This window comes from Argentina anserina, chromosome 5 (assembly GCF_933775445.1).
Source record: "Argentina anserina chromosome 5, drPotAnse1.1, whole genome shotgun sequence".
Classification (NCBI taxonomy): Eukaryota; Viridiplantae; Streptophyta; class Magnoliopsida; order Rosales; family Rosaceae; genus Argentina; species Argentina anserina.
In genome coordinates this window covers 13,625,137-13,635,693 of record NC_065876.1, presented here as the reverse complement: position 1 = coordinate 13,635,693, position 10,557 = coordinate 13,625,137, and the positions used below count along the sequence as shown (strand labels likewise).

At 38.9% G+C, this 10,557-nt stretch overlaps 1 protein-coding gene across 2 annotated transcripts; it reads right to left on the bottom strand.

The window, feature by feature from the left end:
- Window positions 1–1,934: 1,934 nt before the first annotated feature.
- LOC126793304 (lysine-specific demethylase JMJ13) lies at window positions 1,935–7,957 on the bottom strand. 2 transcript variants are annotated; one of them, XM_050519773.1, is made up of 11 exons: window positions 7,503–7,957; window positions 6,465–6,849; window positions 6,125–6,281; window positions 5,826–6,045; window positions 5,446–5,499; window positions 5,263–5,342; window positions 4,874–5,151; window positions 4,381–4,776; window positions 3,714–4,132; window positions 3,333–3,584; window positions 1,935–2,787 (listed from the first exon to the last, which is right to left on the bottom strand). In XM_050519773.1, the coding sequence occupies exons 1-11, from the start codon at window positions 7,503–7,505 to the stop codon at window positions 2,434–2,436; spliced, it is 2,598 nt and encodes an 865-aa protein (XP_050375730.1). In that variant the 5' UTR covers window positions 7,506–7,957; the 3' UTR covers window positions 1,935–2,433. The 2 variants fall into 2 exon arrangements, with proteins under 2 accessions (XP_050375730.1, XP_050375731.1); XM_050519774.1 differs by having other exon boundaries at window positions 1,935–2,784; window positions 7,503–7,955.
- Between the last annotated feature and the right edge of the window lie 2,600 nt (window positions 7,958–10,557).

Below are 10,557 nucleotides of genomic sequence, written 5' to 3'. Positions count from 1 at the left end.
TTATACTAACAATTGGAATAGCTCATAGTGTATAATTCATATAATTAATACACAAATTAAAGGTGAATGAATCATTTTGTCCATTTTAATAACACTTTAAACATTTTGGTAATTATACATACTAAAAGTCTTTTTTGTTTACAACTTAACAAACACAAAAATAGTTTTTTGTTCTCATAGCACTTTTCAAAACAGTTTACCAAACGCTTTAACAGTTTTCTCTCACAGCAACTTCAAAAGTCATTTTTCTCACAACAGCTTTAAAAGTCATTTTGCTCACAGCACAACTGTACTAAACTAGGCCTAAATCACAAAGAATGTATATTGTTAATGAAGGCATCCTAATTAAATTAAGCTACGCTATAATTCCTATGAACGTACACATGAGAATTTAAAAGCTCATTAGCATCAAAATCAAAGGAGAGATGAGAAGAAGAAAAGAGCATACATTCAAGCGTCTGGCTTGTTGTTTATCTATGTCTCTAAACTTATGAGATTGCAACAGTGGGGAGATTTTTTGCCAAACTGGCCCGATCGAAAACATTGAGTAGAATCAGCAAAAAACATTTCACAAGAAATAAATAAATTGGACTACATGCATCTTCTAAATCGAATGAAGCTTACACGTACAAGAGCTAGCTATTGTGTTTCTTTACATGTCTGAGATCCATTCTTGATACCATAACAGGAAAATGTGGTGGCGACGGCGACAAATGTGACGGGGTCGTGGCATGCAGCTAGGTATAAGCATGTGCATGGGTGGGTGGTACGCCGGGCGGCTGGAGACCTGGACTAACCTCAAAACAACTGCATGCCATGGATTTTTTTCCCACAAGAAGTCAAGAACCTCATAAGCCTGTGAATCACTTTGGTTTTGTTTACATGACAATTCGGAATAACTCGATCTGTTTTATAATAATGAAAGTAACGAATTCGAAACTCGGATGGTAATCAGACTATGTACAAGATAATTATTAAGCACTTCGGCTTTAATTGGTTCAAGAACAATCAATGTTCATGATCAACAGCTTCCTGAGGAGCTACTGCTACTACTGTACATAATATATAATGGCATAAGCCAATAATCCAATATCACAATTTTCCAAATACTACCCGTCTCCGTGAAACTTCATTTCATAAGGCAGGGCTGTAGCGGGGCAGTGTGCTTTATCCTATAACCCAAATAGGGCAAGGCTGTAGGGCAGCGCTACTGCGGCATAGGTCACCTCCCTGTCTCTCTACTCACAAGTCACAACGAGGCAGGCCTCACTTCACCAAGAGAGCTGTTCTTCTTTCTACGGTTAGTTTTCATCTCAGGGTCATTGAACATAGTTTCTTTTGGTCATTTTTCTGATCATGTGACACACAGATCATCTACCAAGGTATTATTGTGTCAGTCACCCATACATAGGGCAGACACCCCAGAATATGACCCCAAATGAGAACAAACAAGTAAATAGTGGCGGTGATTGCAAAAGGACACGCAACGCAGGAATAAAGGAATTGTTGGCCTTTCCAGGTGCAGTGGAAGAGAAGGGACTCCCCACAGTCCCACATTGTCTCCAGATGCCTTCACGGAGAGGGCACTCATATAAGAGGGTGGTTTATCATCTACGGCAAACGAGGAGGTGGTAGGCATTGATTCTTGTTGCTTTTGTACTCTGTCAAACCGAGTTTGTTCGATTCGGATTAGAGTATCGTACACAACATCAAAATTGACCCCAAAAAAAAAGAGATATTGGCAGCAAGCCAGTAATGTTGACAATTACAAGAACAATAGCTCTTTAACAAGGTCATTGGAAAAAAAAAACGAACAAATATTACAGATGCGTATTGCTTGAAATTCATAAGTTTCCGAGAACGAAACCAAAATATCACCCAAACTAAAATGCAAGCATAGATTGAATGGAGAAAGAGAAGTGCAAAATATAATCTGATGGAAGAAATTTCTCTGCATTTCACTCATGTAGTCAAGGTGGTGGTACACATGAACCCATTGCTACACAAAGAATAAAGAACCTATAAAGGAAGCAGCAAATACCTTAGGCAAGATCAGTGAGAATACCCACCGTCACTCACAAGAATTGACTAACAACCAAATTTACATGGAATCCACTAACCCAATTTCTACTCTTTTTAATCTTAAGCTTTGCAGGAAGGAGGGTTCTCCTGCCAAAGATGGAAAAAAAACCCCGGCTCGAGAACCTCAAGAATCACCAAGAGTGCAAATTGCCCCAATTTAAGGCAAATGCACAAAGAATATAAATTTTATCCTAGGTTAATTTTTTTCTCACTGCTCCCAGAATCAATCTTTACCTTTACCCGTTTTCCAGTGTAGTTAGAACCCCATTAGAGAAATTGAAGCAGTTAGCAAAGGTCAGGATCTATAGGCCAACTAGTTAGTTGACACTTCCTACTGTGATCTAACTTCCTTCAATTTAACCTGTTTTCCGAAGCTAAGAAAGAAGGGCCTTTGACCTTAAATCTCTTTGGCCCAATCTCTATTGGGGGAGGTTCTCTGTGGCTGCTTCCCAACTCAAGCTGGCGTATATCAGTCCTATGGTGATCTCGCTGTCTCCTAACAGAATCTTCATTGGTCAACTTCCTAAACTTGATGGAAAAGGGAATGGTACTCCCTCTGGCAAACCTGTCATCTCTTGAAGCAATTTCTGGAGCCCCTTTGTTATTAGTAGTTGAAACCAACTTAGTACTTGATTCTGTAGTGCTGCAGCTTTGTAATGGCACTGACCTATGAGGTTGCAGTTTCTTTAGTCGCTTGAATCCCTGCTTTATAGAATACATTTCAACTGTCAGCAATATACATTAAAGAGGAAAAGACTTACTATCAATCAATTAAACAACAGAATTCAAACAGAAAACATGCTGATTTTAACATATGAAAATTCCATATCAGAAGATGAGAATACAGAGATACCATAGCTTGGGAACTATTGACTCTTGAATACTCCCAAAAAGGGTTATAAGCAAAAAGTAGGGCATGTTGGAATTGACCAGACTTATCAACAGATTGAACTTTAGCCCTACGTATTTCATGAATTTAACATCTTCCTGATTTCCATGAACAAAGAACAAGCACACATTTCTCATCAACATGCTTATGCAAAAGTGGATTCCACTACCTAGTATCCAACAACAAATTTGAAATTTTATCATTAATCTGTCACCAGGTAATAGCAGTAAACAGTGGCAAAAGTGCAAGAATGATAAACTGCGGGACAAGATTTGCACTAATTGTAAATCGACTTAAAAGAGCGGGCCAAAAGAGAGCAAATAATTACTATAAAAGTGGTTTATGACTACTTGATGAATACCTGGTTCTCAGAAATATCTGATGGTGAGACGTCAGTTATAGTTCTTTTTTCCACCTTCAATGAAGAACGGCGCTTAACCCTAAAAATCTCTGAATCTGAATCATCACTGCCCTGATCTATAGGCCCAGCCGCTGAAGCAATAGAGTTTCCCGGATGTACACTTGAGCATTCATCATATGACGGAGCGGACTGAGAAGAGTCGTATGCAGACCTTTTGGAACTTAGAGTCACCGTCTTAGAGTTGGCATTTCCCTGTACCAGCCAGTTAATTACATTATTTCTATCAATTCATTGTGATTACATGTATCAGGTTTATTTAGTGACATGATGATATCTAGAATGTATAGGCTAACACATTTACAGGAAAGAGCAAGATCTTACATGATTGGGTGCACGCGAACCCTCAAGAGGGTCTGAGAGAGAACAAAGAGTAGATGCAATACATGAAATGGAACCTTCTGACACTGCTGGACTGGAATATTTTCCACTATGAAAACCAGGTGCAGCTGGCTCTTGTGACTGATCCACAGTTGTGCAAGTAAGTTCTGAGGTACCAGGGAGTCCGGGGTTTAACTCAAACTGTATATTGCAGTAAAGGGAGTATCCTTTCTCCTCACCTATCTGAGACAAATTCAATGGATATGAATACAAGTCATCACCATTATCACCTTGACCTTGAATCTCCTTAAACACATCCTCTTCTTCTTCAAACTTACTGGCTGCAGCTTCCATTTCTACCATCTCCTCTCTTACAAAGAGAGTGGCACTGCTCTGACATGACAAGTCCAATGACCTTACATCTGCATTTAATCAAGAGCAAATAAGGAACTAGAGGACATTTTAAATGGTATTCACATGAGAATCCTCTTTTTCATTCTTAAACAAGTCCCCGAGAGGGCTTAGTTGAAACCATGATTTATGTTTTGTCATAAGTTTTTACTTTAAATTAGCAGAAACAAATATTCAGTATCCCTGTCATTTAAAGTTTGAGTTCAAGTCTGAGAACAGGTCAAAGGTAAAGTGAAATTGTTCAAAGTGAAAGACATACCATGGCGAAGGCACACAGGATGCATATAGCAGTTGCAACTAATGTAGGCGAGATAGCAATCCCGCTTGCAGACGCTGCAGAGAACAGTTCCATAAGTGTTTGGAAAGACACCAGTGCATACCCCAGACTTCATTAAAATCCAGCGAGCACGGTGCTGGAACCGCATCAGTTTCACAAAAGAAACCTTGATGCGATTATGGGAGACCAAGTCCGCAGAAGAATAATCTGAATCTTCAAGCTCTGAACTAGTATGAAGAAGCATGGCTTCTTTGCACAGGAGTTCTTCGTGAGGAAGCAGAGGCATCCTATTAAGAAGTGCATAACGCCGGCTAGCAACAGCACCTAATGGGAACCAATCACCTATTGCAAAGTTGACTGCCTCTCCACAATTGAAACCTATATGTTCATTGATAAAGAATCAACCACATGTTGTTAAGAAACAATCTAAACAAATTAAGAGATATAGAAGTGACTAATTTGAGAAAGCATATACCATGACTGAATCCAGCATGATAAGCTCTAGGAAAAGTAACCACAAACTCTCCTGGCTTTTGGACAGCCTTGTAGACAGGTACATTATGCTGCAGCAGTATGCTGGGAGGAAACAGAGTTGTTTTTCCCAATAAGACATCAAAAGCTCCATCCTCTCCGTCACTTGATACAATATCATGGGTGTAGACATGTTCCTTGACAACATTTTCGAATTGCAGGGCAGCATGACCTGGAATGCCATACCAGGTTTTGGATGCACCACAATGATGATAATTGATACTGTCAACATGAAATACCGGGTGGAGGAATAAGAATACATTTAATACTCATTCTCAGAACCCAAAGGGGAACACATTGCTCTAATCAATGGAAAATAAGAGTGACTTATACCTGTACAAATAGTGATCTTCCACATGCCAAGCAAACATGCTAAATATCATTCCAATGTATAGCATAGGATCCGTTACCCCCTGTTATAGACCAACCGTAGGTAAGTGAGGGATACAGCCAATTAGCCAAAATATGAAATTAAAAAAAAAAAAAAAAAGAGTATTCATAGAGAGGTCTGATTACCGGAATTGCATTTTCCAGAAGACGCAGAATGGACTTGGGTAGCCTTGATAGATTCTTAAAATCGTAAAAAAGTTGATCAGCCGATGAGTTAATGTACATGTCAACAATAAAAAAGTCCCAAACGGTGATGGAAAGGTTCGTGCAAAATCAAGATCAAATATTTCCTTCAATTTCCTGATTCTTGAACATTTTTAAACATGTCAAAAATTTTGGTATCAGTGTAAAGCACACACTAATGTCACTTTCTTAATGCAGTTTTTATAACAATCCCCTCCACTTCTTAATTAAAAACAAAACAAAAAAACAAAATACGAAAAACCAAAAATAAAACAAAGCAAAAAGTAACAAAACTCTGTATCTGATTATGTACCAAAGCACACCTTTAAATTCCATTTGCTACTTCCAAGTGGATCGTTGGGAGAAGATGAAAATGCACTACCGTCTACGTCACACGCATAATCAACACTATCTGTCTTTCCAGAACCAATTTCTTTCCAGAATTCTTTTTCCAAGTACGCAGGAGGAAGAGACCCCAAGCTACAATATCTACTAGAAAAAACCTTGTTCGCCATTTTTTCGAAATCACGGAATGTATAGTTTCTGAAAAAACAAACATAATCTCAATAACATGGAAGATCAGATCAATCAAACAGTACATATCTAGTTAGTAGAAACACACCTTCCACTCATGAAAAAAGTGACTTTGTCATCATTGTCCCACTCAGCAAGGCGAAGAGGTTGTACTCTAGTCGTGAACCTAAACCCTGCTTTTTCCCTCATCAATACAACCCCAGCAGGAGTAGTAGCACTGACAGGTGAGATGATCTTGCATATACCTGAATATATCATTGCAGATTAGTGGCAAAAGTCAATCAATATCAATCTGAACTTATCAAACAAATTATCAAATGGATGTGGCAGTATGAAGCAGGAGAGAGGCAACATCATTTAGTCGAGAACCTATTACATTATAATTTGCAATAAAACACATTATAATTCAATTCAAATAAAAAATTTACCATATTTGGAAGCTTCTGGAGCTATTTTCTGCAAGTAAACTAAAGGGTCTTCAAACTCCTCCTTTCCTGGATAGTACACAGGACACTCGGGAATTTTCTCGGTCCAGCCTAGATCATTTAACCCAAATTTATCTACCTTTGGCTTTGAAAACACATCTTTCCCCTGTGAATCTCCTTTGGACCGAGAAACTGAATGCGGACCTCCATGTATTGTAACACCACAGGCTGCAGAACCTTTCAAAGCATCCCCTCCACTCCTGGCCATCAGATTACCAAAACTTACAGGCTCAGGAACAGTTTCCGACCTCATATGCTGAAGCCTTCTCCGCTTCATGAATTCAACTCCATTTTTAGCCTCTTTCGACAAACAAACCCTACCTTCCACCTGTCAACACAGAGCTACTATCAATAATCCACATTCATTAATCATGCATCCAAATCACTAATTCAAGCATAACAGTTCAAATCACAGTCATCAATTGCAACTTAGAACCACCGGAGTCTGGAAATTTTCAGACTCAAAATACGTTTTAGACGATTAGAACAGAGAAGACCAATCAAACCAAGGCAAACTTTACTAAAGAATTGCTGAATTTCACTGATCGCGCCAAAAAAGTTCATCAATTACTCAACAGCAACATGCAGTCAAGCTCATAAACTCTCCGTTCAGTTCATCATTACCGGAAACAAAAAAACATCGAGACCAAAATAGCAACAATAACGCTCCAAATTCAAGAACTAATTCACAATCTAAATTAAATTAATAAACTGTGGACCCAACCACAAGACGCATTTGGCCGTGGATGAACCAGAACGGAATCACGCGAATTCCGGAAACGAAAAAGTTGATTTGACCAATCGGTTAGAAGATGAAATGCTGAAGAAAATAGGTACAATTTCAACAGAAATAGAGAAAACAATGTAGAAGATCCAAACGGTGGAAAAGAGAAGCAAACAAAATCACCGAACGTTCAAACAAAGATAGAAAGAGAAAAATCCACATGTAAAAAAACAAAGCAAGCATAACAATTAACACACCATCTCATTCCGGAGACTCTCTGTATAGGCCGTCGTCTTGGTTCACCGGAGCCACCACCGAACAGAGGATTGAAAAAGCCGCACCAACCACAGAAACAAACTGAATCCAAATCACCAAACCCTAGATCACGATTCCAACCACGGACGATCAAGCTGAGGCCTTGAGCGAGTCCACAGCAGCCCACATTCTCGGAAAACGTCGCAAACGGCGTCGTACGGCGTGAAACTCGGAGATCCAAAGCCTTGAATGACCAAGTCAACGAACGAGGCTCTCCTAGTAAAGAGAGCCGCAAGGCGAAGGAGGCGTTGCGGCTATCCGCCGGGGAAGAGATTCCGGCTAGGAAAAGGAAGTTCTCCGGCGAATAGAGAGAGAGAGAGAGAGGAAAGAGAGATATGAATAGTGAAAGAGAAGAGAGAGAGAGAGAATAAGCCGAAGAAACCGAAAAAGTGCCAAGAGGAGGATAATTTATAGTTTTATAGCCGTAAAATATTAAATGCCTAATATCCATTCAATTAATTTTTTCCTCTTTTTTTTTGTTTAAGACTCGTTCAAGTCCAACCCGTACTCACCATAACAGAGTTAAACGGTTCAGCAGTCCTTTTTCTGTTTAAGTAAAACGTTTACTCCCATAATGACATGTTCTTAATTGTTTAGGAATTTTTAAATTATTTTGTTTTAGACTAATTTATAATAAAAATGAGAAATTGAAAGCTGTGTGAACCCAAGTGGTGGTTGTTAGGAGGCCAAACCGCGTTTTCCGTTTATTCCCAAATTACCCCTGTGGGGAAGTCAGTCTGAACATGAGAAGGAGGGTAATTTGGTCTTTCGAGACGACGGCGTCACCGAAGAATTATGGTTTGCTGTTGAGTTGGGTCAGAGAAAGAGAAAGTTACGGGAAGGACGTAATTATCACGTGTGTATTAGGGTAGTCTCATTTTGTACAGTGAGTGGTAATCTCACCGATGATGGGAGTCAATGTACAGTAGTATGGACGGTGAGAGATTAAGGAGACGACTGGTCCAAAGATTCTGAGGAGGACGTACTTGATACTTGAAGCTTCCGGACTCGTACCAGATCAGCTCCACCTACCTTCCTTCCAGTTAGTTAGCCCTTTCTTCACTAAAGGACATTTTACTCCCCGGTTGGTTGCCCACTTTCCACGCCACCCGAGGGCGGTATCGACTATTCGCGCGCTTTTGGCACCAAGAATCACTTGCGTACGAGTTACCTTCATGGCGCGAGCAGACGCAATTTCAGGGGGCAAGAAATTTACGTGCACTCGACACGTGGGTGTAATGTGGGAAGCCGAGGGACACGTGGAGGAGGATAAGGCTGTGGCAATTTTTGTGTTACTCTGGGTGGTGCCAGGCGGGAATAGCTGGCAGTTAGAGCAGGTTTCACGCGCCCTTATGACCGGCCCCAGCTTTCGCTTTCCGCGCTCTCACAAGAACCCATTTCGCTCTCTGAAAACGAATAAAAAAATTACGAAACCACCGGCGGTATCGGTTTCCGGTTACTTTCCTTCGCTCCCCTAAGTCCTAACGCTGTTTGGTTTCGGTACCAGCTTTTGTTACGCGGAGGTTGGGCTTAATGATTAGGTTTAAACAGTCAGCCTTTGGTTTTTAGATAATGAAATTCAAAACTGATTTTTATTTCCTTTTAGAGAAAACTAAGGTCTACGGAAAATTGAAAAAAAATGACAATTAGGGTCTTGGTCTAATGGCGGCTCTGCTGTTACACCAAGTCAAAGTACCCTAGTCTCTAATTTGGTCATCGGCTCAACGAGTAAGATATGACAATTTTTTTTTGAGATCGCACGGTATTCTAAACATTTTTCTAGAAATATAGACTAATCCATATTCCTCTCAGATCAAAAAGTTTCTTTCGTTATGGTCATTTAAAATAATTTGGTATTTAGTTTCGGTCATCATTGGCGGAATTCGAGCAAATATGTGAGTTCCACACTTCAGCTTTTACCGATTCTATGTGGGGTGATTAGTAAGGAACCAGCCTTGGCTTGCCTTGAGCCACCAAGTGATAAAATTGTTTATTAAGAGGCGAAATGAAAATTCTTATATGCTCAGAGTTTTGATACTCAATTATATTTGCATTAATCTCAATAGTTGAATTCTAACTATTAAGACAACCAACGGTAATTATATTGTCAACACATCAAACTACATATATTTTAAATATGTAAGACAATTGCTGAAAATGACAAAAAAAATTTCATGATAATGGCCTAATTTAGTCACAAAGTTTACCTTCGAATGAGGTTTCTGCATTGTGCCCGGAAAGCATCTTTATGGAATTCAGGTTCATTGTTTGGCATGTAAGATTCTTCAGCTAGAAAGTTGGGGATTGACGAAAATATTATGTGCAAAATAGACAATTACATGAGGACCTTTTCGGGGGTGTTGCTCAATGCGTAGAGAAATTTTTTACATGCTACTGTAGTACCATGTGACAATGCTTAGTGATCATCCTTACTTGTTATATTTCGACACGTGGATTTATTACACTAAAATTATAATTTAACATATTTTTATTATTTCTGAAATGACATTCATAAGTATTAATGATTTTAAATTAGGATTTCGGATTTAGAATTTAGAGTTTAATGGTTATGGTTTAGAGTATTAAAGTGTAGGATTTTAGAAAGAAACCAAATGTATTTAACAAAATAACTTAAATATAATTTTTTTAATTAAATATTACATATAAATTATGATTGGAATGGTATGCCGCAAAAATTTCTCCAATGCGCGTAGGACTCATGTCATTGTTTAGGGTACACTTTTTCGTCTTTTTGCTTGAACCACCAACAAATAAAGTAAGAGAAACCAGCCTTTAATTTTACGTTATAACTTAAATTGGAAGGAGTAGAAAGTATCTTCATATTCAACCAGTTTGATAGGATCGTCCTCCTTCGATTTTGAGCTGGCAATGAACCAATGATTATGATCCTCTATATCAGTTTGTTATGCCACATCCCTTTCCGTTACGAACCCTAAGATTTTCTGTTTTTTTTTTACTAGATTAGTATTGTTTCAA

What these genes read in the sequence shown, in the direction of transcription:
- LOC126793304 (XM_050519773.1), bottom strand. An exon ending in TCCAGAAGCTTCCAAATATG is followed by an intron (nt 6,282 to 6,464) that starts GTAAATTTTTTA and finishes TGATATATTCAG; the next exon opens with GTATATGCAAGATCATCTCA. An exon ending in ACTTTTTTCATGAGTGGAAG is followed by an intron (nt 6,046 to 6,124) that starts GTGTGTTTCTAC and finishes TTGTTTTTTCAG; the next exon opens with AAACTATACATTCCGTGATT.